Source organism: Nicotiana tabacum, chromosome 22 (genome assembly GCF_000715075.1).
Source record: "Nicotiana tabacum cultivar K326 chromosome 22, ASM71507v2, whole genome shotgun sequence".
In the NCBI taxonomy this organism is placed as follows: domain Eukaryota; kingdom Viridiplantae; phylum Streptophyta; class Magnoliopsida; order Solanales; family Solanaceae; genus Nicotiana; species Nicotiana tabacum.
In genome coordinates, this window is record NC_134101.1 from 3,431,338 (window position 1) to 3,459,055 (window position 27,718).

The 27,718-nt window shown below is 34.6% G+C and overlaps 2 protein-coding genes and 1 long non-coding RNA gene across 4 annotated transcripts; 1 reads left to right on the forward strand and 2 right to left on the reverse strand.

Moving 5' to 3' along the window:
* Positions 1-4,182: 4,182 nt before the first annotated feature.
* Positions 4,183-9,555, forward strand: LOC142176500 (uncharacterized). The gene is made up of 4 exons (XR_012705151.1): positions 4,183-4,488; positions 4,729-6,587; positions 6,691-8,223; positions 8,373-9,555. It is a non-coding gene; the product is annotated as an uncharacterized LOC142176500 (long non-coding RNA).
* A 7,652-nt stretch (positions 9,556-17,207) lies between these two features.
* Positions 17,208-19,118, reverse strand: LOC107787125 (non-specific lipid transfer protein GPI-anchored 5). The gene is made up of 3 exons (XM_016608653.2): positions 18,641-19,118; positions 17,703-17,747; positions 17,208-17,572 (listed from the first exon to the last, which is right to left on the reverse strand). The coding sequence occupies exons 1-3, from the start codon at positions 18,954-18,956 to the stop codon at positions 17,454-17,456; spliced, it is 480 nt and encodes a 159-aa protein (XP_016464139.1). The 5' UTR covers positions 18,957-19,118; the 3' UTR covers positions 17,208-17,453.
* A 1,829-nt stretch (positions 19,119-20,947) lies between these two features.
* LOC107787124 (non-specific lipid transfer protein GPI-anchored 5) lies at positions 20,948-22,203 on the reverse strand. Of its 2 annotated transcripts, none has more exons than XM_016608651.2 (3): positions 21,787-22,203; positions 21,442-21,570; positions 20,948-21,261 (listed from the first exon to the last, which is right to left on the reverse strand). In XM_016608651.2, the coding sequence occupies exons 1-3, from the start codon at positions 22,103-22,105 to the stop codon at positions 21,128-21,130; spliced, it is 582 nt and encodes a 193-aa protein (XP_016464137.1). In that variant the 5' UTR covers positions 22,106-22,203; the 3' UTR covers positions 20,948-21,127. The 2 variants fall into 2 exon arrangements, with proteins under 2 accessions (XP_016464137.1, XP_016464138.1); XM_016608652.2 differs by having other exon boundaries at positions 21,442-21,567; positions 21,787-22,202.
* Between the last annotated feature and the right edge of the window lie 5,515 nt (positions 22,204-27,718).

The following is a 27,718-nucleotide window of genomic DNA, read 5'->3' on the forward strand; positions in this document are numbered from 1 at the left end:
GAATATTTACTTTTGGGACTACGAGACGGTATCTCGGGAGCGCCCCTGTTGTTATCACATTGTGTTGTGTTGTTATTTCTCTGTGAATTCTTTTTGGTAAATTCTCCATTTTATTATATCAAATGTCTTATTATTATATCCCAGTAGGGCCCGGACCTGACCTCGTCACTACTCGACCGAGGTTAGGCTTGGCACTTACTGGATACTGTTGTGGTGTACTCATGCTACGCTTCTACACATATTTTGTGTGCAGATCTAGGTGCTTCTTATCAGCCCCTCTACTAGCTGAGAGTGATTGCTGCTGTACGGAGACTTCAAGGTACACCTGCAGCGTCCGCAGACCTCGGAGTCCCCCTCTATTCTCTCCTATGCCATTTACCTTTCGTACTTCTTTTATTAGACTCTGGTATATAGAGATACTAGTTTCCTTTTGTAGCTTGTGACTTATGATGTTTCGGGTTTTGGAAATATTGTGTATTACCAGAGTATTGGTTATTGTACATATCGAGCGACATTGGTACCAGTTATTGAGTTATCTGTTACAGTTAGTTGTTAAGTTTTACTTCTATTTTTGTTATTTTCACATTTTGTTAGGCTTACCTAGTTGTAGAGACTAGGTCCCATCACGACATCTTACGGAGGGAGAATTGGGCCATGACACTATATGAGCGATAAGGGTGGCTATTGATATTGTCAGGGCGGAGAGATAAGGGTGGCTATTGTCATGGATAATATGTGATGATGTGGGGTTATTGTGTTGGTAATTTTTATGTGATGATGTGGGTTATTGCATTGGTAATTTTCATGTGATGTTGTGATTTTCCTTGTGTTTATTTTTATATCATGTGCAACTTGTCTTGTTGTTTTGATAAACTTGATAATAATCTTATCTATGTTAAAATTGTGAACATGTGGCTAATGTCGAGCAGATTATGTTATATAGGATCGGATTGCACGCCGCAACAAGTATGATTAATATTATATGATATTGGGTTACACGCCGCAATAGATATGAAATGTGGGCACGAGGTGCTGGGGGAAATATGGTGATTTTTATTATTACACATGAGTTGTTTGTGCTATTTTGATAGAAATATTAGCACGAGGTGCCGTAAAAATATGAAAGTGGGTTGAGACCCATGTTACGAAAATATGAAAATGAGCTGAAACCGTATTTTATGATTATGAAATGAGGTATCACATAGTGACTTTTATTTGAATTTTTTTTATATCCGAAAGATATTTATTTGAAAGAAATATATTACGAAGGTATTTATTAGAAAGAATTATATGTGAAAGATTTATATTTGAAGGACTTGATTAATTGGTTGTACTTGTGTTCCTTATTCGTCTGAGCAATAATTATGGTATTCTTGTTGCCTTACTGTTTATATCACTGCTAGTTATTTTTCAGTACTATTGTATACTGCTATATTGCACAAGTTATTTGACTAGTGAGTATCTTGACTGTACCTCGCCACTACTCCACCGAGGTTAGTCTTGATACTTACTGGGTACCGACTGTGGTGTACTCATACTACACTTCTGTATATTTTTGTGCAGAACCAGGTGTTGGAGATATCGAACTCGGGCAGAGTTAGTGTGTTGATCGCAAGGATTCAAGGTAGAGCTGCTTGGTCATCGCAATCCCTTGGAGTCTTTCTATTTTATTGTAATGTCAACTCTTATTCGAACAATATTGTATATCCGATCATTGAGATCATTGCATGTATTCAGTTAGAGTTCGTGACTCAATATTACCAGTCTTGGGAGATTGTTATATTTGTTTCCGCTTTTGGTTTCAACACTTGTATTAAATTATATATTTCAAGGAAAAAAAATGCCTCGAAATGAAATTGTAATCGACTTACCTAGTCTTAGAGACTAAGTGCCATCACGACGTCCATGGTGGGATTTTGGGTCGTGACACTTGAATATTTGAGTTATTCTCGGATCTGGTGGAAAAGTATAGACAAGAATCTTAGTGAAAATGTGATGTTTGTATCTTAGCAATTAAGATCCGATTCTTTAAGTCAAAGTGTGTTCTTTACAAATGAATATTATATGTTCCCTATCATAATGTCTTTTTCTATATATAGGAAACATATTCCTAAGAAACCATAATAATACAAGTGTAGATAATATCCACTAGAATATTCTCTTTAATATTCTATCTTAAAATTAGCTATTATAACTCTATTAGAGATATTCGACCTCGACCCGGACCTCGATTCAGCCATTGTTCTATAATATGCAAAAGAACGTGATACTTTTAACTCTTTGCAATATGATTAATTAAGTATTGTATCATTAAGTGCTCGTCAGCATGAGTTTGAGTTTTAAATTGACGTACTTTTTTTCACATGCTATATTTAATCGTATAGTAGTATACTACAGTAATATAATATACAGTTTGTTAGTATCACGTAAGCTCATCGTCATTAATCCACATGTTTCATCCTCTCATCTCTAGTATTTGCCTCTAACGTCCTTTTCTTGTTGTCTTTTATTTTTCAGTGGTGGAGCATGTGTAATTAACTTTTATTATACCTGTCAAATTTTTCAGCGAAACATACTTTTAAGTTTTTTTAACTATCACTTTTATTATATAGTTTCTAAACACATATTTTATACTAACAGATTACGAAATTTATGTTACAATTTACGTAGAAAAATAGATTTGCTGACCTTCGTATTCCGAACGGACCTGATTACTGTTTTGCGACAAAGGGATTGTATCAGTACATGTATATTAAACATTTTTCTCAACATAGATCTTCGAACATAGTTTGTACGAAAGAAATACCAACAAAATAAAAATCAATCTCCACTAGATTATTCCAACTTTTCTTTTTGACTGATTGTGCACATCAATGTGCTATCGTTTCATATTCCAAAATTATTCCTATAACCAATGTGTTTACTGTAATTTTTCTTCCCGCTATGAGTTAATGGTGGAAAAATGCTACTTAAGTTTGGGCCGTCAATCAAGCAGACCTAGGGCTAAGGCTCGTCTCAAATGCATTCAGCCTCTAGATACTTGGACTCAGATATGTCATATGAGAGTAGTTCTAGTCTTGGGCAATTGCAAGATGGGCCAATGTTAGAGGAGTTAAGGGGCAACTGCACAGAGAGCCTCTTGGAGGACCCCTATGTAAATGTAAAGAATAACCAAAATTTATATTTTTTATTTAAGTTTAGACCCTTCAAAATTAACCTTAGGCTCGCAAAATTGAAAATTTCAGGTCCGAAGTTTCAAACTTTGGACATATGTATCTGAAGTTGGTACCGAGAAAACTTATATTGTTGTTTCATTATTTATAAGTTTTTATTGGACCAGAAAAACTAATGTGTGTTATGTTAGAGTGAACTACCTTTACAAGGGAATGTTGCGGGTTTACGACTTTAACCTTCTCAGCCTGCATATGCTCTATAATACAGAGAATGAGTTTTATTGTACTTCAAGGACGTCCCAATAAAGACAAGATTACGTAAAAAAAAATTCAAAATGATCAAAATCTTTTTTAAGTATATAACTAGAGTTTAATACACCAAAATAAAATAAAAGTACATATAACTAGACTCCAAAACTAATAAATATATGTGTAGCTAATATTACAAATGTTACTTCTGGCATCAAGTCAACTGACTAATATCCACCGCTCCCAGTATACCATGTTCAGTGGCCAGATGTTAACTTCACATCTTCAATATTCTGATTATCCGAAACAGATTATTTAGTACATATCTAACTAGCTTAAACACAACCACCATTAAAAATAAGTATTTCCTATTGGAGTTTCAATACTTAGAGCAAATAATCTGATAAATTTACATATGAAAAATTAGAGTTTCGATATTCTATCATAAAAAGTAATGGTGTTTTTGTAATTACACGTCATAACGGAGGGTCTAATCGTACAATCGCGTCGCTAGACCTATGATGAAATTTAGCCTGTTCAGACATGAAATTTGATTGAAGATTTTTTCAAATTTTTTTTATTTTTTTCGAAATCAGCGTTTGTTCATAAAATTTTCAATTTTCACTCGAAAATATATTTTGAAAATTTTCGAAAATTTAAAAAACCGCAAAAAAAACTATTTTTCAAAATTTTTCACTCAAATTACTCACAAAACTTCAAAAACAACCAAAACTGAAATTTATGTCAAACACAATTCTAAATTTCAAATAGCATTCAAAAAAATTTTCACCATTTTTTACAATGTTACAATTCTTACAATTATTTTTTGAGCTTTTGGATTCATTTTCAGATCCGGGGATTCAGGGTTCAAAAAAGCTTTTAGTCAGCAAATTCAATGGTGTCTCCACAATAATACAAAGAGCACAGACAACCATACAAATAGTATTTAATGTTCAAATTCAATATACGTACATACACCTAATTTTGTTAGGTTTAGGAAGAAAAAACCCCACTCAAAACCACACCTTCAAGACACTGTGCTTCACTGCATACCTTCTGACATCAGGTAATTTTTCGGAACTTTACTTCAAAATGAAAATTGAGAACTTAGATTTATATGAAGTTACTATTCTGAGATTTTTGTATCTGAATAAACCTTATGAAATTGAGATGTAATAGTTAAGTTGTGTGATGCTAGAAGTTTTGTATTTTTCGATTTGTGTGTTTCATTTTTGATTACTGATTTGGTTTGATATCATGTAATTTGGCTGATTTTTTTTTCTTTTTGCTTGTTACTGGCCTATAGATCTGAAGAAACTGAAGATTACAGTGGTGATAGTGGATAAATCTGGTCGTGATTTTGACGTACTCAGATGTGGTGGTTGAAAAGAGGATCTAAGATCTGTAGTCATTTTACAGCATTTCAGAACGCCAGTATGAATCTTTGACCTCTGTTGTTTCCTGTTAGATCTTTAGGTTTGTTGATAAGATACAGTGGATTTTGATTGAATTGGTTATTTGAGTGACTTGGAAAATGATTGTTGTTGCTCAGCATAGTAATCAGTATTATGGGAGAAGTAGGGCACAACATGGCCCTGCTCGATTTGGGTCATTTGGTTCACCTCCTTCTGGTAGGTGCAGGGAGTTAAATTACCGGGCTTTCGAGTCTAAACATGTCATTAAACCGGCCGTTTCGGGTTGCTTGTCTCCCAACACACGATCACCTTTAACATCACTACCTGTTAATACTGTGAAATCTCACACTGAAGGTCAAACGAAATCGAGAAAACCAGCCAGAAGTAGCATGATTGCGATACCAATTAACCTCAAAGTGGATGTTGGTTCTGGCAATGGGGTTTCTTTGAATGACGAATTTTCTGAACTGTGGGCGGGGCCAGCTTATTCAAATTCTCCTCCCCCTAGTTCTTTGCCCATGCCCAAGTTTTCTCTCAGGCCTAAAAGGACTGTCTCTCTTGAATTGCCTGCTTCAGCGTCTGATATTCATTTGCGTCCCATGGCCAAGTCTGCTCCTGCATCCCCAACCAGGGAGCACAGCCCTTCTCCAGGAATCGTATTTGTCAGTACTGACTCTGCCACTCAGACTCTTCGTCGTATCCTCAATCTCGAAATTACAGATTGATGAATGTGTGGTGGGAGTGCTGAATAGCTGCTAAGTAGGGGATAATGTAGTTTGAATTTGGTAGTACTAGTAGATATGTATAAATCGTGAATAAAGCAGTCTTTAGATGGACTTTGTGTTAGTCGCTTAGCATTTGTCGTGGTGGAGAGCAGCTTAAACTCAGTGGTGAAGCTTCAACAGCTGTTAATTGTGGTTGGTTTAAGGGAAGTACAATATGAGCAGTGGCAGGTTGGTCAACTCTCTCCAGGTTGCTTCAAAGTTCATGCATTTATGGGTGGACGTGGTTAAATTCTACAGGGGTTCAAGATCTTGAAGTATGTGTGCTTGTGCATACTTCAGTGGAAGAAAAGCTGGGTGTTGAGTGTGAAGCTCCTATTGCAGTAATTGATAGATAGCTTTGCAGTCCTTTGTGGGGTTGCAGAACTGTTGGTCAACTATCTTTGATGCTATAGAGATAGCATCTAACCATCAATTCAGATCCTTGATTCTAGTTCTCATAGGATTGTTCATTCTTTGCTTCTTCACGAATCTTTAGATCTTCTGTTTGTCAGAGATATTGTATATATCTTAGACCCAACCAGATTAGTTAGCTGCCATTTGGATTTATGTTTTATTCTGTTACCAAACTCTTGGCCCTTCCATTCAATCTTCCATCCCAACCATCTCTATCTCCTTGTAGTATATCAGAGTCCTTGCTAATCCTGAATGCCTAAATTGGCTAGTCATCAGATCACCCCGTTTCCTGTATTCTTGTCATATTCACTTCTTTACTTTGAACAGGATCTAATTCGTACTTGTTCCCCTTGAAGTTGTTTTCCCCTTGACCATTTTTCTGTTTTTTTGGAATGAAAATTGGTAAGGGGAATTAATAGTTAGCTATATCCTTTCTACTCCTGGTCTTGGGTATCTTATCTTTTAGCTTTCCTCTAGTGAGTCCAATTATACATGTTAAGTGGTTTATCCCACTTTCTCTCAGCTAAATTCCATTTGCTCTGGAGATTGTTGATCACCTAGTTATTCTTAAGGTAAGCCATCCAAGTTTTCATTGTTTTGGTGATGTCTACTTTGTATTTAGCTATCATTTGTTATAACTTTTGCTTATATTTGTTCACTTCTTTTCGTGTATAGTGCTTTTTTGTTTGAGCGGTTGGAAGAAGATAGTTGAAGAGGCTCCTTATCATTGTTGAAGATGATGCTCTCCCTGCTTTCTCACTGGTATCATTACTGGTTATGTTTCATTTCAGTGTCTTTATGGACACTCGCAGTCTATAGTAGGGATCTTTCGACAAAACTGGTACTATACAGTAATCTAGTTATATCATGTTTTAGGTTTTGGAGCTTTTACTTTTGTCATTGTACGAAGCAACTGTCTTGTTTTTAATCTAGCAGTTTGATAAAGACTAGTTGCATTTCTTTTGCTTCATCCGTTTGCCTTCCGAAGTGTATGCTGCTGCTGCAACATAATTACATGGCTCTCCTCTTTTCGAGTCGGAATTATTTTAATCACTTGACTCTTTTGCTGTACTTAGCAATCAGTTTTTAGTTTTCGAGACAACTATCATCACTGGTGATTTCATATGGATAACTCTTTGTACTTTTTCTAGCCATGATGAGAGTAGTTAGTCTGTCATTTATCCTAAATTATTGTGGATCTTTGTTGAGGCGAAAAGTTGCTACAAATTACTTGAACTACTTGTAGTTGTATTTGAATGTGTACCTTCCCTTCAAATATGTTACTACATTTTTGAGCTCAATTGATAGACTCGTTGTACCTCTTCATAAACAAAGTCTGCACAAACAGTTAGTTAAAGTTAAATCCATCACTATGCTTACGTAAAAAATATTAATTAAGAATTGAAGTTTTTGAAATGGTCCCGACGACCTTCATTGTTGCTGAAGAAATTGAAGAACGCACACTAGGGAGTGTATCATGAACTCCGGTTTAGGGCTAGGAGGGCCATGGTTATTCAAACTAAGTTAAATCTCCCGTTATAGCGGCTTCTATTTTTTAAAAATTGCAGAAATATGACAGCAAGTGCATATATAGCCATTCTCAGGGATGATATTTAAAGATTGGCCAGTACTTATTTTGTCCTGAAATTTTAAACTAAAAATCTTAAATTCAAGACAACTTGGGTTATCTTTGTCCTAAAAAATTGAACTGAAAAATTGAAATTCAGGACGCACGGGATAATCTTAAATAGCAGCCCTTTAGAGTGGCTACCTGGTGTCGTTTCTACTTTTTTGGTGTTGTCTTTAACTTATAACACATCCACTTGCGAATTGAGCAGAATTTCGAAGTCAAAAGTTAGAAGTGTTACCAATAGGGCAAGCGAGGGGCAACACTTGTTAAACTTGAAGTTCTGCCTTGGGAACAAAAATTTAAGACCATCCACTTTGAGGGCTATTTGTGTACCTAACCCATATTCTTTTGTGGCCATAGAACATGGGTCATCGAAGGCCCAATCGATAAAACTTGGCTTTCTTTCCTTTTTATAGCCTGCTATGCGCCCCTCCACGTTTACGCTCATCTCCTCCCTTGCCGCATAGCCACAAAAAAAGGAGGAAATTGAAACTGTGAAGGAGGTTACTGTTACTCCAAAGGAAAATATTCACTTCTGGGAACGGGAAAAACTTCACATATGGGAGCTGCACAAAAAGGTACCTACCTTCTTTTGATCGATATATCTCATATACAATATTATTAGCCTTTAAATTTTATAAGGGATTTTGCTCAATTTTTGATTTCTACCCTTTTGAGTGAAGGTGTTTGCTGTATGATATATTAAGTTGTTCTCTTGATTTTTTAGTTAACAGGAGAATATTCAGTTTATTTGAAAACATTGTAATATCCACAATGCTTGATGCTAAGGAAACGAAGATCAACTAAGGAAAAGTACAGAGGAGGAGGAGGAGGGGAATAATGCAAATAATAATAGTGAGTTTAACAAGCTACCTGCTGATCTTATAAGATGCCATGTGAATACGTTATCCATGTTACGGTGCGCATCAAAGTCGTGGAATGACTTGATTACTAGTCCTTTCTTCATTCATTCTCACCTGGAACATTCAATGGAAACTGCCCAACTTCTTTTTCTGCAATTCAATTATTTCCGACGGTCAGAAAGATGCAGGCAACGATTTGTTTCAGTAGACATGGAAGGAAAGGTAAAAAGCAATGAGGTATACTCTGTCACTTGACCTCATTTCCCACTTTCCGTATCCGGTTTCCATGTGTCCGCTTGTTTAGTTTGCTTTTCATCGGGTGATAGTCGCATTTATTTGTGCAATCCTGTCATGCGACAATTCTCTAAATTGCGAGAAATGTTTACCTACTGTTTTAGGACATGGAATGAAGAAATAATCGTTACACAATGAAATAGGGTCATCTTCTATGACCTAAAACGAAAATGCTCTACAGCAAGGAGAATTGATATTCTTTTATATATATAAATATATTAACTTGTTACTTGGATGTTTATTACAACAGAATCATTCGGAGAGGTCTCAGCCTCCACAAAAAGATTGTAGTCTATTGCTACATTATAAACATTACAACCTCTTGTTTTTTTTTCCAAAATAGTTCCTAGGATGTCTGCCCATATTGCTTCATTGGCAAACACCGGAGGAACTACCAAAAAGTTTGTTGTTGCTTCGTTCATCTTGCTTGCTTCCTTTGCCAGCTTATCCGCCACCCTATTGGCTTCCCTGTAGCTGTGGTTTACTGGAGGATGCCCCAGTGCTGTTAGGAGTGACCTGCATTCGCATACAGTAGTCTCATAAACTAGATTGCCTTTGTTGATACTGTGTATTACCTTAGTTGAGTCTATGTTAACCTCCAAAGGCATGAAGTTGTTTGAGACTGCCATTTTTAGTCCCTGCGTTAGAGCTGTTATTGTGAGTATCTAATTTTTGACCATATTTAGATTTTCATCACTTTTTGGTATGTAAATATTCTTTAAGTTTAATCTACCTATTTTAATTTGTGTTTCACCTTTTTATTGTTTCTAATTAAGAAAATTAAAAATGATAACGCATTTTTAGATATTAGTTTTACTTTTATTTACAAAGAAAAGGAAATTCGCAAAATATATATTTTCTTCTAACTTTGGTAAGCTAGTATTTTTGTAATTCTTCTTAGTAGTTTTTTATATTTTTTTTAGTTTGAAATATTAGTGTAGTATTTTTAATTTTAGATTACCTTTAAAAAGAAAAGACATAAAAAAGAACCAATGCAAAAAATGCCACTTGGCAAAGATTCTATTCTATCTATATGTAACAAATTCACCCCCACATGGAAAGAGAAGGCACATTTCCAGGGTAGCAGAGGGCACCAACAGAAAATATTCTCTGACTTCACTCCTTGCGTGAGACCTTCCTAAACACACATCCTTCCACTTCATTTTTCCTCCCCCACATTCTCTCTTAATTATATAAACACACTGATTACACGAGAAAAAGGGGGGAACGAGCAGAGCATCTGTAGAAAACAGACCCTAGGAGCTAAGAAAAAGAGAGCCGCCTACATTTTCTTCCTGGTAGCAGTTCCGTCGCAGCCAAAAAGCTTTCCAAAAAGACCATATTGTTTCCTCCAATTTTAACCATGAAAGATCCATAGGCTTCACCTCCTGCTCCATCGTTAACCAACCTCCAAAACTCCATTAAAGCCACCTTTAGCCACCGTATAAACCAAGGAAACAGACAAATTGACACCTAAAACAGTCCCTAAAATCACGAAAATTAGTCCAAAAAAAAAAACAGCCGTGAAATCCTGGCTCAAAACCATCCAAAAACACCTGAAAATACATCCAAAACCAGCCCTGTTTCCACACCAAAATCCCAGCAAAACAAGCTGAAAAATAGCCTCTCAAACCCACAAAACCAGCCTCAAAATCAGCCCCAAGCCCAGATTAAAATCACCACCAAACAGCTGCTCAAACACCCTAAAAACGACCTCAAAACAGCTCCAAAAACGAGCTAAAAATCCAGTTTAAAACCAGCCACCATCTCCCATGAAAACTGACCTGAAACAGCCCCTTAAATCAATTCCAAAACCTGCTGAAATGACACCATTTTCATCAGCTCAAAACCACCAGCTGCTGAACAACCTCCAAAATCAGCCGAAAATGCAGAAAAACAGCCCCCTTTTCGCACGAAAACAGCAACTCCAAAGTCGAGTTCGAGATCATCATCTAGGTCGCCGTTCGATTCACTCCGGTTCGAGGTTCCTTGTCCAACGAAAGCCAGTCAGAAATTAAAGTTCCATTGTTCATTCAAGGTCCATTTTTACTCCTATGCCCATTTCTATATGTTCATCTGCCTTGTCTTTTGTTTTCTTTGCTAATTACTTTAAGCGTGTTATTTTAATGTGATGAACTGATGATTGTATTTGTTTCCTTGCCTTTTCGTTAGTTTGATATCTTAAATTGGCAGGAGTAGTTGATAAGATTAATATAGGGAATTATTTGTTCCATTTAATTTATGGATTGTACATCGAATTCTTGGAGGTTGGGTAGTAATCATATTGGGCCATGTTAACATAGTGTAGAAATATTAAAGCGGGTTGTGTGTTGGTTTAAGCCAGAAAAGGATTTGGGCCAAAAAGAATTCTGCCCGGCCCAAGAGTAATACAATTGAAGCTGGCCCAAATGTCAATAAGGCTACAAGATAGCCCACTTTTCTATAACTAATTTACTTCACCTTTTTCACAAATAATTCCATAATATATGGCCATACAATAATCTCTATTTAGTTTTTTGGAAAATGACTCTTATGAACATCGTAGCTTGCTTTAGGCACGATTAATAATAAATCATCGTGACTATGGGTACGGTTCTCGTGGCATAGTCATGATACGTAAACCCCAATTCGAGTGCGTGTTTCACGCGACTTGACCATCACTTTAAATAATAATAATAAACATGTTGTAAATCGCGGGTGCATTTCACGTGGCGCGGCTTGCAATGTGTACCAGAACGATAAGTGTACAACATCGTAACTTGTTCAAGAAATAGCTCCATAAATACTAAAAGGCGATTAAATATTTAATTAAAAGTGGTTAAAGATAAATGCACAATAGGTTTTAAACGTTTAATAAATCAAATAATTAGGTCAATTATTAATCGTTGAGCAACCGTGCTAAAACCACGAAACTCGGGAGTGCCTCACACCTTCTCCCGGGTTAACAGAATTCATTACCATGTCTTCTGTATTTGCGGACCATAAATAGAGTCAATTTTCTCAATTTGGGATTTTAAAATAAACCGGTGACTTGGGACACCATCATAATTATTCTAAGTGGCGACTTTGATTAATTAAATTATCCCATTTCGAACAATGTCACTTTAATTGGAAAACCCCTCTATCCCTCGAAAAAATGAGGTGTGCCAGTTAGTTCAGAGTGTAGAGTATCGGTATAACTTATTTTCCCCATATATCCCATCACTCGATCCCTCCCGATTGCTGTTTCGGATTACCCCTCCTACTCCACCTATGAGCCCATTTTGAAAGGTTGCCCCGTCTATGTTGAGTTTATAGTGGCCTCTCCTTGGAGGATGCCACTTGATATAAAGGACATTAGTAGTGATGTCAGTGCTTCCTCCAACCACATGAATGAACCCAACATGAGACTGGCTTTCTCTTCCCATTGAAACTATTGTTGTTTCTGGTGAGCCAAATCTCCTATAGGCAGAATGGGATCAACTCCCCCCCATTTAAGGAGTGAGTTGAATTTCTTGTTGTGGATAGTGTTGTTGGTGCATCCCCAGTTGTTCTGTTTATTCAAGATAGTTATGGTGCTATGGTTATTTAAGTTTATGTGGGATAGGTTGTTCCATAATAACTTGTCATTCTCACAACTGACTACGACATTCTCAATTGATTCATCCTCTTTGTCATAGAAGAAGCAGCTGGGGTTCAGAGTGACCCCCATGTGTTGCAGGTGTTTGGTAGTAGGGAGTGTCGTGGGCCATCAACCACAGGAAGTATCTATCTAATCTTGTTAGGTACCTTCTTTGACCAAATCCAATTGAAATTGATCTCTGGACTTTGGTGCAGATTCTCAGATTGTTCAAGGATCATGAAGTAGGCAGATTTGGTTGAGAAAAGCCTATTATTGGTCATGTTCCACACCCTTTTATCTATACTAAGAGGGTTAGCATTACAAATGGTGGAGTTTATACTTGAAAGCACACTGCTAGGTTGGTTGAAGGAAAGGCTATTAGGGATGAGTTGGCCATTTAGGAGACATGTGGCCAGAGTTCTGTTCCCCTCTCCCCTGTTAAGGGGTCCACTTATTAAAGCTCTAAGAGGTTCTAAGTTTTGAATCCATCTGTCATTATAGAGGTTGATTCTATCACCCTTATGCATTATCCACCTATTAGTATCTCTACACACTTTTCACCCATTTCTGATGCTAGTCTAGGTTCTAGAGGCAATTTGCCTGCTATGGTGATTGCTAGTGTAGTGTCTGTGGAACAACACTCTGGCCCACAGGGCTTGAGGGTTGTTGTACATCCTCCAAGCCAAACTATGATGGCTGGCAGTATTCCTCAGGTCAGCTTTATGCACACCTAGACCTCCTGCTTCTCTAGGCTTAGTAATGATACCCCACTTAATTTTTTTTCTTAAGACGCTCCTCCTCACCCCTGGCTTTCACCACCATCTCCCAAACCTTCATATTGTGGCTCAACAGTTTTATACCCATGTAATTGTTGCAGTTTTGGATATGGCCCTTGTTCTTGTGCAATGAGATCATCGTACTCCACCTCCATTCTTCGGACAACCTCTTTGTCTTAATAATAACATCAAACAACTCAGTAAGCCGCTCCAAGCCAGCTTGACCCGCATTCTTCCAAAATTCCACTGGGATTTTGTCTGGTCTCGTTGCTCTGAAGTATCATTGGTGAACATTGTAAGAAGGGTTACTGGTATTTTTGATAATCGAAAAATAAAATGATGATTGATAACTCTTCAGCAACAGTTATTTGCAACTAATTGGGAAATATTGGTGGTTTCAGCTCCATAGTTAAAAATCCCTCTCTCTCATATCTTCTTGTATTCAGTTGCAAAATATGATATTCTTAGTTGAGAATTTTTTGTGGACTGTTCATTCTTTGGGTATCTATGTCAAAGCGGAATGGAGAAAAAGGAAGGGATATTTCATTAGAGGACAAAATAAATAAAAACCGGTTCAAAGTTCAAAGTAGATCGAGCTGCATTCTCCACCTTAGATTTAAGTACAACACCCCACTGCGGTAAGACAGAGTGATGTTGACAACTCAATTATCTGAAAATTCATATTGATATTACTCGTTGCGATTGAAAGCATATAGAATATACACCAGAAATAGGCAAGTAGCTCATAAAAAGAATAGCTTTATCTATTACGGATAGAAACAAATCAATCTTGATTCACTCTAAGGCTGGCAGAGGACTTGGTCTTGTTAACCATATTGAACTTGGTCCTTTTCCCAAGGATAGTTATAACCATAAAGATCCAAAACTTAGTCCCTTTTTCTAGGATAATCTTGATTTTTTTTTAAAATTATTTGCAGGGATAGTCAAGATTTCAAAGGTCTTGTATTTTGAGATTTTCATGTATCATTGATTTCTGATTATAAACCCTAATTAGTTCTTGAAAGTAGAATAAAAAATAGAGCTACACTTCTATGTAATTACAAGAGCGTCAATCCTATCACTTACAAATGTTGCAATTCTATAAGTTGCTGCAAATGTTGATTTGCTATCTGTAATTCAAGTATCACATGTTCTCTTTCTTGGACTATTTGGTCTTTTAGATCAAGCCTCCTGGCACAGCCCCCAAGGGGATCATCGTCATATATCAATGCCTCTCGACTCTTGTTTTTAAATAGTTCTGGCAATTGTGCGTCTGCTGTAGTCTTAAGCCATCTGCTGATTGCTATTTTAGTAAACACCCTACAAACGATGGCGTAATCTTGTCTCCTATGTGCATGAAAAATATATGTTAACCGGTACCTTGGGCAATCTCGATTCCCTTCGTGTAAACATGCTCTACATATTGGGGTGTTTTCTTGATTTGCCATAAAAGGGTTAAAAATATGTTCACTAATTGATAGGAAGAGTGATTGTATCATAGTCGTTGAATGCGACTGATATGACTGATTTGACGGGAGGAATTTGATTTTAAGAGTCTGCAGATAAAAGTGACCAGACTAGGAAGAGTTGCAACAATGACTGATTATTAAATCTTACAATACTAGTTATGACTGACTGATAGGAAGAGTGATTGTGTTAGAGAATGCGACTGATATGACTGATTTGACGGGACGAATTTGAGTTTGAGAATCTGCAGATAAAAGTGACTAGACTAGGAAGAGTTGCAGACTGATTTGACAAGGAAAGGGTTACAGATAAAAGTGATTAGATTGGCTGATTTACTACTTATTTGTTCGTTTTTTCTTGACCCACGTAAGTCATGCAACGTTGCAAAGTATTGTATTACCTCCTATTGAATTGTCGTTTCTGATCGCGTTTAACCTATTTTATCGATTTAATAATCAATCATAGCTAGTATTGTAATCCATAATTAGCCATTAGGATTTAGACATAATGTGATATGATTTAGGACATAATTTAATTTTATATATATATTGTCAACTGATAAGTTAATAAAAAGTCACTTGGCAATTTTAAGTTTATTTATTTTGTATATTTATATTTATAAAATATGAGAATAGCATGCATTAAGGATAAAATTTGAAATTTAAATATAAAATTTTAGAATGATTGAGAAATAAAAAATATTTTATATTGAAAGATAATTATTTTTTTGAAAAACTAAATAATAATGATAATGAATGATATTATCTTAAACGAAAGCTTTCAATCAAAATGTTAACGTTCTGTTAAAATTATCAACATATTATTATTGTATTAGAAGAAAATCTACTTACGCATCTCTTATAAAGCAATCAACTAAAAAATTAGTTGATTTCACTAATATTTACATATTTGTTTTTGTTGTGCGAATAGTGTAACTTACATATTATTATTGTAATTTAATTATTGCATTAAAGGTTAATTTTATAAAATAGGTTAAACGTGATCGGAAACGACAATCCAATAGGAGGTAATACAATACTTTGCGATGTTGCATGACTTACGTGGGTCAAGAAAAAACGAACAAATAAGTAGTAAATCAGCCAGTCTAGTTACTTTTATATGTAACCCTTCCCCTGACAAATCGGTCTGCAACTCTTCCTAGTCTAGTCACTTTTATCCGCAGACTCTCAAATTCGTCTTGTCAAATCAGTCACATTCAGCGACTCTGATATAATCACTCTTCCTATCAGTCAGTCAAAATCTTTTAACCCTTTTATGGCAGGCAAATCAAGAAAACGTCCTAGTATGTGGAGCATGTTTACATGAAGGGAATAGAGATTGCCCAGGGTGCCCGTTAACACACATTTTTCTTGCACATAGGAAACAAGAATACGCCATCGTTTGTAAGGTGTTTACTAAAATAGCAATTAACAGATGGCTTAGGACTACAACAAATGCACAATCGCCAGAACTATTTGAAAACAAGATTCGAGAGGCATTGATATATGACGCTAATCCCGTTGGGGGCTGTGCCAGGAGGCTTGATCTAAAAGACCAAATAATCCAAGAAAGAGAACAAGCAATACATGAATTACAGCTAGCAAATCAACAGTTGCAGCAACAACTTATAGAATTGAAGGCACTTGTAAGTGATAGGATTGACACTCTTATAATTACATAGAAGTGTTGCTCTATTTTTTATTCGACTTTCAGGAACACATTAGGGCTTATAATCAGAAATCAATAATATATGAAAATACAAGACCTTTGAAATCTTGACTATCCATGTGAGATGTTCACCTACTGTTTTAAATGTACATACAAATGTTGGGTTTGGATTTCTTAATTCAACTAAGGAATTCCCATCATCTTTTAAGGATCTTTCCAACCTATGATGGATTTGAAAGGAATGCTTTGCCTGCCAGACGTGGCTTACTACCGCAGGAGTTTAATTTTAGACCCGTGGATACTCGAGGATAAAGTAAGTTGCATTTGGGTGAAGGAGTATATCAATTTGGACGTGGAATAAAGAAATAACATTTATACATTTGGGTAAGGTCGTCTTCTATGACATTTTAAAGAAAATGCTTTAGATCTGGGAATATTGGTTTTGGAATTTGCCTAGACACCATGATTCAGACACTGGAAAAGCTTGTTTTTTCGTTAGGAAGCACACAGGTCCTTCCCCCTTTTATGTTAAACTATTCTTATTCCTAATTAATGTTAATAGAACCGCTCCATTGCATATGAAGCATCATTGATGAACATTGTAAGAAGGGTTAATGTTATTTTTGATAACCGAAAAATGAAATATTGATAACTCTTCAGCAGCAGTTATTTACAAATAATTGGGAAAAATTGGTGGATTCAGCTCCATGGTTAAAAATCCCTTTCTCTTTCTCATATCTTCTTGTATTCAGTTGCATATATGATTATCTGTGAAATACAAACATATAGTAACTCTTAGTTGAGAAACTTTTGTGGACAAAATAAGTAAAAACCAGTTCAAACTGGATCGACCTGCATTTTCCACCTTAGAAGTCCAGAAGTAGTCAAGTAGCTCATAAAAAGAATAGCTTTATCTAGTACGGATAGAAACAAATCAATCTTGATCAACTCTCAATACAACTCAAAATTCAACTTAAGTACATCAAATCCTCTGCCTTAGCCTTTAGCGTAGTGTATTACAAAGGTGTATATATATACATCACACTAACAAAGTAAACAAAAAATTTAAAATGCGTATCCAAACTGTGCCAACTCCACACTACTCCAACCCCATTGCAATGAATAGGCAAAACTGGAGCTCAAATGGTGGTGAAGACTGTGGCGTAAAACGCGATAGCTACAAGGGTAAACAAGAGAGAGTATGGCAGCTTGACTGAGTATACTGATGAATTTCCACTTGGCTCACCCTTAGATCCACCTGCCAAAAGTATATAAGATTAATTATGTTAAGAGAAAAAAAAAACATCCAAATAGTGGAGTTTCGACAACGATCGAGTTTTGTTAGTATATATTACTAGAAATTGAAGTTTTGCTCGTATTATCAGTACCTGAAGGAGTGGATGAAGACCCCGGAGAACCTGAAGGAGTAGTACCTGAAATGTTTGACAAGACAAAACATGTTATATACTTCAAAAATCTACCGTGTTTAGTAGGGATATTCGTTTCGATTTTTTAAAATGCTATACAATACATACATAAGTAAATTCGATATGGTTCGGCTACTTCTTTCGATTTCGGTTTATTCGGTCAACTAACTTCGCTTTGTTCGACTTGAATTTTAACTAATGCATAGAGCCATAAACTGTAATATTCTCATTAATTAAAGTACTCACAAATACAAAAATAAAATTTCCTAAGCTTACATAGTTGTTGATAAAATCTTTGTCCAAAACCAGCATGATCTAACATATAGGAAGAAAAAAAGTCGTTTTCCAAGAAAAATATTTTTTTGGAAAGTGGATATTTTTTGGAAAAAAAAAAAATATATCGTAGAAAAAAATATATAATAATAATAATAATAAAGAAAGTAACTAATACTCCATCCTTTTCAATTTATGTGAACTCATTTGACCGGGCACGGAGATTAAGAAAAGAGAGAAGACTTTTGAACTTGTGGGTTAAAATAAAGCATATATATTTTGCATAGTTATACATCATTGCATAAAGGTAAATTGTTTTCAAATAAGGAAATAATTCATTCTTTTTTACACAGATTAAAAAGGAAATATGTTCACTTAAATTGAAACGGAGGGAGTATAAATTTAAAACTTAATATTATATTGCTGTAAGGAAAACAAATTTCGTCCCAGGGAAGTCATTCATCCCTTTTGATTGGAAAAGTATTTATTAGAAAATGACTTCTTTCAAGAAAGTATTTATCTAGAAAATGTCCTTATACAAAATATAAATCAAGTTTGAACAAAAGTGAAAAAATGAAAAGAAAAGAGAAACAAAAAGCAGTATATTATGGATAAACATAACTTACCTTTGCAAAGGCTAACAGAGGGTGTTTGGACATTACAAGCTTTGGGAAGAGCCATAGCCTGTGTCTGATTAACATTAATTCCTAAATTTGAACCCCCACCATTAACCACTTGACATAAGCATTGTGGCTGATTTTTCACTATAGTAGCAAGTTGAGTGCAACATCCTGATGATGGTGTCGTAACATTTCCTCGAATGTATTGCAAACATGGGGCTAAACCAACGATTACTTGTTGGCAATCCGATTGAGCACTAACATGTAATGAAAGAAGAGCCGTAGCTACTAAAATTGCACTTGCACTAGCTAACATCTTCATTTTCTTGAATATTTTATCTTGGAAATTCTTCTCAAAATCTTACTTTTGGTTGGTGATTAGGAGTTTCTGATATTGAGTAGTATATTATTATAGAGTGAATAGGAGGAGAAAGATATTTTATAAAGGGAAAGATGGTGTAATAAATTAAAGACAGATGGTTGCTATGTGGGTGACCAACTTTTTCCTAATTTATAACGAATCCGTGAGTAAGCATTTATTAATTTTCTTTCTACATTCGACTTTATTAAATGACAACAGGTGCTACTATATATTAATAGGTGTAGGTTTTCTGGTTGGTCTATACTTTTTGTGAAAAGACAAGTACTTCCACTCTATAGCCTCCACGTTTCAAGAGTAGCTGCCAAATTTTGGTTTACTTCATCTCTCTTTCATAGCATAAAAGGAGTAGAAAAGGCTATCTTTGTTGCTTATTCCATCAAAGATAATACTCCTATATCATCCAACTTAAATATGCGTTTAACTTAAATATATCATGTGAAGTACTTCTAGAATATTGTTAATGAATTTTAATTTATTCTAGGAGCTTATTAATATAATCATTATAACAGCTCTCTTACTAATTATGAACAACTATTTAGTTACTATTTTTTTTTACATAATTTAATAACGTAAAACTATTTTACATTATCAGTATGTAGAGGTTAAACTCGTTAAATGTGTGGATAGAAAGGTGCCTACATTATTAAACACTTATGCAAGAGTTATTGTATTACGTAGGGGTTGGGACGAATCCAATAACATTTGATAAGAGTTTACATTTGTATTAGAAAATTAATTAAACCTGTATAAATATTTATGTACAAACTCAATTATTAAACGAATTATGAGTTCAGCATCAAGTTCAAAACTAATAAACTTCAAATTCTACTTCCTCATATACTTAATGGCTTATAGTCTGTTTGGCCAAGTTTCTCCAATCCGAGAAGTACTTTTTTTTCTTCAAAAAAGTACTTTTTTTTTTCTAAGTCGGAGTGTTTGGCCAAATTTTTGAAAAAAAAAATGCTTTTGAGAAAAAGCAAAATTAGTTTTGGAGAACCAGAAAAAAGTAGTTTATCTCCGAATGTACTTTTTTGAAAAACATTTTTGAGAAAAATAAACTTAGATGCAGTTTTTAAAAGTTTGGCCAAACACTAATTGCTACTCAGAAATGTTTTAATTAGTCAAACAGAAACTGTTTCTTATCAAAAGTACTTTTGAGAAAAATATTTTAAAAAAAAGCACTTCTCAAAATAAGATGATTTTTAATGCTTGATCAAACAGGCTATTAGTCAAATTGGATAGGTCGGCAGATTCTCTCTCTCTTCGGGAGCCTATATATATGCATGGCCGGTGATAAAGAAAACCAATATTCACTTGTGTGCCGCCCACATTTGAATTGAGAGGCAAAGGTCAATATTCAAAAGTGTAGAACCAAAACAGAACATGAACAATAAAGAAGGCACTTGGTAATAGAACCTTCAGGACAAACAAAACATAATCAAGAATTGTAGTATCATGATGTCGAAAATATATGAATAGCATAATTTAGTAATAACATTCACGCATGATTCGGGAAAGGGATGCACCTCAAAGGATGTGATGTAAACATCATACCCTAATACAAGTATTAATAGTTACTTCCACGCTCGAACCCGTGACCTATAGGTCGCATGAAGACAACTTTATCGTTGCTCCAAGGCTCCCCTTCTAGATCATGATCTAGATTTTTGTATTTTTAGTTCACATTCTGTAAGTAATCTAATTTGTTCATTCACCGCACAAGTTATAGGAGTATATTGCTATCCCGCCATTAAATGAACTGATTATCCTTTTGGATAATAGTGTTTGAAAATCTTGAAAGGTGACGTTCTTCCAATATTGAATTGAATTATATATATGAAGGCTGAAGCCACATTTTGCAACGATAAATGAAGGGAAAACGAACAAATGTCTGTTTATGTGATGAAAAAATATTATTAACTCGAAACAAGTAACAAAGAGCCCTCCTGAATATATTAATCAAATAAGCAACAATAAATAGCTAAATACAACCAGTGTGACACTCCTACTAAAAACAGAGAAACCAAAAGAATAACAGTAACACTGTTCTATCAATACAACATTGGCATAAAAATGACTTTTTTCTCAAGCTCCCATGATGCTCCAAAAACTCAGAATCCCCTGAAGGTGGAAGCAAATGATGCAGTAAAGAGTAGGAATCCAACTAAACTGATTGAAATTTTTGAGTTGTTTTCTGCCGATGATGATCCAGGTGTTGAAGGAACTGTTTTAGAACCTGTAGCACCTGCATCAATGGAAGCATTGGCATTTGAGTTTTAAATAATATACACCGACGTCAATGTAGAGGGACTAGTAACCTAGTAAATCATGTAGATAATACAACCAACTATAACATGTTACAACATACTGATGTACGAATATGTTGCTACTGTAAGTGAATATAAGTGAAATCCTTCGGATTTACCTGTTGGAACAGTGGAGCCTGATCCTGATGGAGTTGTTGGAAGTTCATTTGAGGAATCAGATGGGGTAGTGGAACCTGTAGGAGAACTTGCTGGTACTGCAGCTGAAGCAGTTGGTCCATTTGCAGCTGCTTAATGTATGCACAGAACAAGCAGTTAGTTCAATTGAATATAATAATTGTTCAAGTACTTACCTTATACGCACTGACACGTAAAGAATCTTTACCGTATCAGTATATCTTAACCTATTTTACCAGGTTAGCTGCCTTATTTTCTAGGTTATTAATTTCACTTATTATTTACAATGTCAATGCTAGTAGTATGAAAAATTATAGATTTTATCTTACCATTGCATTGGCTCACTGGAGGAGTTTGTAGATTACAAGCACTAGGTAATGCAAGAGCAAGAGTTTGATTAATGGCAATGCCAAGATTAGAACCACCACCATTAACCAAAACGCAAAGGCATTGAGGATTGGACTGGACAACACTAGATAGTGCAGTGCAGCAAGATGAAGATGGTGTTGATGAATTTCCACTAACATAATTCAAACAAGGGGACAAGCTTACAAGTGTAGTCATGCAACTTGATTGAGCTAAAGCTCCAGTACCAAAAAAGGCCACAAGAATAATAACTAGAGCCATCACATTGATTTTGGATGTCATTTTTCTTTTGGGATAAAATTGATTTTCAGAAAAGAGAAAACGAAAAGAAATGTGGTTGTAGTTTTTTGGGTCAGTTTTGAGTGCAGAGAAAGAACAGGGCTTTGGGAGTTATATACGCAAGTTTCAGCACAAAAGAACAAGAAAAGATAGGTAGTTTTGTTGGCCAACTATTAAACTAATTACTAATGATGAATGGTTAGCAACTCTGAGGAAGGCTTTATTTCATAACTAATCCTCAATAAAGAATACAGTTTATATCTATCTCCTTTACAACTGTTTACCTAATTAGGTGATCTTCCCTTTGGAGTATTATTTGTTTGAAAAGGTTTTGATTGTCTTCGATATAGGAAAAGTTCGTTAACAAATATTTATCGTTGCGTGTACGACCACATTAAGTACATGACTTTCTTCAGCACGTCATTCTTGGATTTAACTTTTATATTTATATATGTACACGGTGAATATCTTTTTCTACTATTGGGTAATCTAATTGATTATAGAAGGTTATTATTTTATTTTTCAAAGTTACCGGTCAATTCAGCCTTCTATAAAGAATGGAGTACTTGTTATTGCATATCAATTTAACGTGATGATGTATAAGAAAACTATACAATGTAAATGCAAAGACGTATGACTCTTAGGGGTCGTTTGGTAGGGTGTATAAGAATATTGCAGAACACAATGTATTAGTAATGCATGAGTTAGTAATGCAAGTATTAATTATGCAGATATTATTTCTTATAAACTGTTTGGTGTGGTGTATTAAAAATTATAATGCATTGCATAATTTTTAAGAAAAATAATTGTTTACAAAAATGTCCTTCATATTCTCTAGCTTTAAGGGACTTTAAGGACAATTTTGTCTTTAACCATACTAATGCATGCATTAATAGCCTTGGTATTACTAATGTCATGGTTTTCTATGCATTACTTATACATAGGCTAATATCAAGTATGATGTATAACTAATGCAATTATTAGTTATACATAGGTTGAAAAAATGTATCAAACAAGGTATTAGTAATACACAAAGCTAATGTTTGCATTATTTTTTCTAATACCTCCTACCAAACGACCCCTAAACATTTTGGTTTGTTTTTCATACCTCTTGTTACATTTTACCCACGTGCACTTTTAGCTTATTAGTACTTTGAAAAGAAAAAAATAAGGAACAAAAATATCACCAACTTATTTTGTTGCGCAAACTGTTGATTATGTTAAAACATAATGCTTGTTATACATGATATACTTATATAATAAGCATATACTTGTGGTGTCAGAAGCAATTCACTTTTCTTTATCTCTAATTAGTTCTGGGATTAGTAACATTGAAAAATAAGTTTAGTTAGTTACTATAACATGTTAAAATGTACTTATAGTGTAAAAAATCTTGTTAAAGTAGTAATTGCTACTCTAGTTAATTATTATCCGATCCTTATAAACCATGGAAGCAACTTTTAAGCGGAGATCCATGATTTGAAGCTTATGGGTTATGAATTTGAAATTTATGAATTCTGAAGTTTATTGCATGTACATATTCAATGGATTTATCAATAGATATATGACAAAGTTACTAAATTTTATTGAACCTGTATTTTCCATGCTAGCTCCACCCCTTCTTTCAAGTCTACATATGTTTACTAATAGTGGTTCAATTCGGTGGTAAACAACTAGAGGCGGACTCAAAATTTGAGTGCAACGGGGGCACATTGTCTTTAAATATGCCAATTGCTAGCGATAAATTACGGCGTGCAGCTCTTTAAAAACTTAACGATTATGATAACTTATTACTAAAGTACAAATTCTCAGTCGCTCTCATCGGAATCGATAGATGCTGCTACTTTGTCGAAGTGATCGAGACAAAGTGATTGTTGATGGGAGAAAGAAGTGTCATGTCCTTAGTCTTCAACTAAGTATACGTGCGGCACTTGACAATCTGCTCACGATCTTGCACAGCTTGCTCACGTTCTTGCTATACCAAGTCAGCCTTACTACACTAAAGTTCGCTAAAGGAATATTAGAACACAGGAGAATTGCCAAAGGAAGCTTTTGTATTAGAGAAAACTTGATTGTTTTGCTTGATGAGTTACAAATGAATAACCCCTTTATATACTAGTTTCATAGGGGCTAGTGAGTAAATAATAATTATTACACAAGACCCTTATTATTTATAAGTAAGTCCCTTCTCTAGAATATTCTACATAGCTAGAATCTTCTAAGGAATTTCCTAGCAATTTCATAGGGTTCTAAGGTCTTTCACGAGAAATCTCCATATTTTTCTAGAACCTTCCCACATGTGCTAATCTATTTCATATGTAAGCTTCCATATGGCATTAATATATGCCAAATGGCACCTACGTGGCATGATGATGTGTCGGGTCATGACCGAAGGGTTGATAATTTTTTATTTGTAGAGATAGGAGCTACGATTTGGAGCTTTTGATTTTGAGTGAGGGATTTGAAAAAGAATAATATTAATTAAGTTGATTATTATGTACAAGTATTCCATGATAATTGAATTTAAAAAAGATAAAATAAAAAAATTAATCAATAGACTACTAAGTAAAACAATCAATGAAATCAGTTGTAAAAGGAAAGACTAAAAGCATGAGTTGGGGTTTCAATCCAGAGCAAGTAAGCAGGTAGGTGCATTCAACCAGCTTTACCATGCAGTCTTCTGTGATTTTGTGTAAGTTAGGTATATACCTATATACACAAAATAAAATATACTGTGATTTATGCCGAGGCCAACAGGTTCCGGTGACCCCTACTCCTAATGTAGGTCCGCCCCTGTGAAGAACACATCTTGATTTAGCCAATAAAACTATGTGTAACGAGTCTCACGACCATTCGATCGATCAGTGGGTAACCATAATTTAAGCAAAGCTAACAGATGTCCTACAACACAGGAAATCCACAAACTATTGCCTACTTTAAAGTTTATTCTCCAACAAAATTCCCTATAAATAGCCAAAGCCATGACCATTACCAAATCGTCCAAAGGAAACACTGTAAAACCACAAGCAATAAAAAACTAAAAAAAACAAAGCATACAACAAGAAAAAAGAAAAATATAAAAATGGAGGCAAAAAAGCTTGTTGCAGTGTTTCTCATGTGCATGGTTGTACTAACAGCTGTGTCTAATGTCCCTAAGGCTGAAGCCACTGAAGAAGAGTTCAAAGATTGCTATAACACTTGTCACCAGGAATGCTCTCAACAAGGCCATGGTTATACCTATTGTGAGATGAAATGTGATACTGAGTGTTCAATGAAGGAGATCAGAGGTATATCTTCGATTCATGTTATTTGTCTTTTAAAATTTTTACAAACCCTGAGAATGATATTTAATCGCCTTAATCAATATGAGTATTTGTTTAAACTACTTTTTATATCGTATTGTTACGTTAAATACAATATTTGTTTTGATCGTTACTTAAATTTTATTGTATCGTATCGTTAAATCCGTCGTTAAGGAAAAATGAAAAGTGCCACTTTATGGAACGACCGATTTAGTGTGATCGCGTCGTTACCTTTTTTTTTTCTTCTCATCTTGACCTTCTTTATTCTTAAATAATTATTTTTTATCATTTACCCCACCTTTTTATATAATATATAATTCTACCTCGTATCTTACTTTTTATCTGTAATATTGCAAGTTTATTCTTTCTATTGTTGGTGTGTGACATCATGAAAACACGGCAAACAATACAATTTTTTCAAACATTGTATACATCAAAATGATACAGTACAATACTATACAATACAATATTATACGATACATTATGAAACGACACATAACAACCATCCAAACAAGTAAGAAGAGCAGTACTGAGGTGGATTTGGAAAAAAGAAGTAATTGACGATTTCTTGTTTTCTAAAACGTCAAATTTTTGGAAACAAATTCAGTTTTTCAAGATGACTGATATTTGGGAATGGAGAAAGTATTATTATTTGAAGAATTTTTAAAAAATTAAACATTCTTAAAACTCGTAAATTTAGTCATATAAATTTTGTTTGGATAGTATGCTGACTGCACAATGAATGTTCTAACCGATATTGATTTTCTCAATATGCTTGGTTTTTCTTGATTAGCTGATCTTGTTCCATCTTTTAATTGATTTTGTTGTACTTTTGCAGCTCAATTCCCAAAATTCAAGGCTTGAGGTAGAGGACCAAAAAGATACAAGAGTTAAGCAGATATGGCTGAAGAAAACAAAGCAGTGGAATTGTATTTCTGCTAAATACTTCATTAATTTCTTTTCCCCTGCTGGATATATGTAACTTCAAAATTCAATAAAATCATTCATTCTTATTTTAAATTGCACGGCGCTTAATTTAATTTTTTTTTTCACTTTTATTATCAGATGTTCCCGAAGAGACTAATCTTTTAACTCATTAATAATTATTTATTTCTTGTTCCCGTTTGGCACTATTATGGCCATCTTATTTGCAAATCCAGTTACTTTTTCCATTCCGGTTTCCCACTTGAAATTGGAATTATGCAGAAAGTAGTAGGTGCAAATTTTATTAGAAAGGGAAAAGATCTGTAATTTAAAAATTCTTTTTCTTCCCTTTCATGGGTAATAGAATTAAATGAAAAACAGTCGGCTAACAAATTTCAGTTCCCATTGGATTCCTTGTTTGGTTTCATATAAGATTATTAAACAGTTAATCGCGTCTTGTCATTTACATATTGGCTCGAAATTGACTATTCATGAACTATCCATGCGTTAATGATAGAAGTAGTTAATAAACTATTGTTCTTTTATATGCACCCAACAATATAACCTAGTGGTCAATAAAATATTTGTAAACCTTGGAGTTGAGGTTTCTAAGTTTCTATTATTTAAGTTTTGGCAGGAGGAGTTACCCAATACTTATGTGTTAATGGGAGATACTCTGTAGTTGTTATGTGGTGAAATAGTCTAAATATGCAAACACAACTAGTAAATCAGTATTATATGATTATAGAAACTCCTTGCTTTGTATAAACTAAAGTTGTAATTTGATTAAGGCTTGGTCATTCTAATAAAGTAATTTAAAAGCAAATTTTAAGAAAAAAAATGTAGTAGCCTTATGTTCTTGATCACTTTGTGTAATACATTGATTTTAACTGAGGGGATGGATGAGTCAGGATTGGAGCAAAATCACAATTCTTTAGTGGTCACTGGTAACTGCTGGACGTTACCGAAAAATGGACCTAAGAATGATGTTATTAATTTAATAAAAAAAGAAATAAATACATTATTAGTGTAAAAAAGAATTTATTGTTGTAACAGGTAAGCAGTAGAAATAATCTTATTTCAAAGGATTATCTAGGGTTTATAACTATATCTATAGTTAAAAAGTCTCAGGCTATTTCCAACAATGTCATACGTAAAAACAAGATTAGTTTTATCAAGACAACCGGAGTCCAAATAACAAGACAACCGGAGTGCAAATAAAGTACTCCATGTCCACAATAAGTGACCAATTTATCTTGGACATATCCATTAAGGAAATATAAAATTCTAGACAAAAATAATTAGTGTGACTAAACTACCCTTAATTAAATGTTGTGACATAGTTAATGTGAGGAGTAAAAGACTTTTTAGGGATACGTACATAAGAGTA

Bases quoted from the DNA above. Each gene is read 5' to 3' on its own strand.
- LOC107787125 (XM_016608653.2), bottom strand. From the start codon at position 18,956: ATGAAGATGTTAGCTAGTGCAAGTGCAATTTTAGTAGCTACGGCTCTT. The intron at 17,748-18,640 runs GTAAGTTATGTT...CAAACATTTCAG, and splicing joins CTCTGTTAGCCTTTGCAAAG to GTACTACTCCTTCAGGTTCT. The intron at 17,573-17,702 runs GTACTGATAATA...TACTTTTGGCAG, and splicing joins GTCTTCATCCACTCCTTCAG to GTGGATCTAAGGGTGAGCCA.
- LOC107787124 (XM_016608651.2), bottom strand. From the start codon at position 22,105: ATGACATCCAAAATCAATGTGATGGCTCTAGTTATTATTCTTGTGGCC. The intron at 21,571-21,786 runs GTAAGATAAAAT...GCATACATTAAG, and splicing joins TCCAGTGAGCCAATGCAATG to CAGCTGCAAATGGACCAACT. The intron at 21,262-21,441 runs GTAAATCCGAAG...CCATTGATGCAG, and splicing joins AGGCTCCACTGTTCCAACAG to GTGCTACAGGTTCTAAAACA.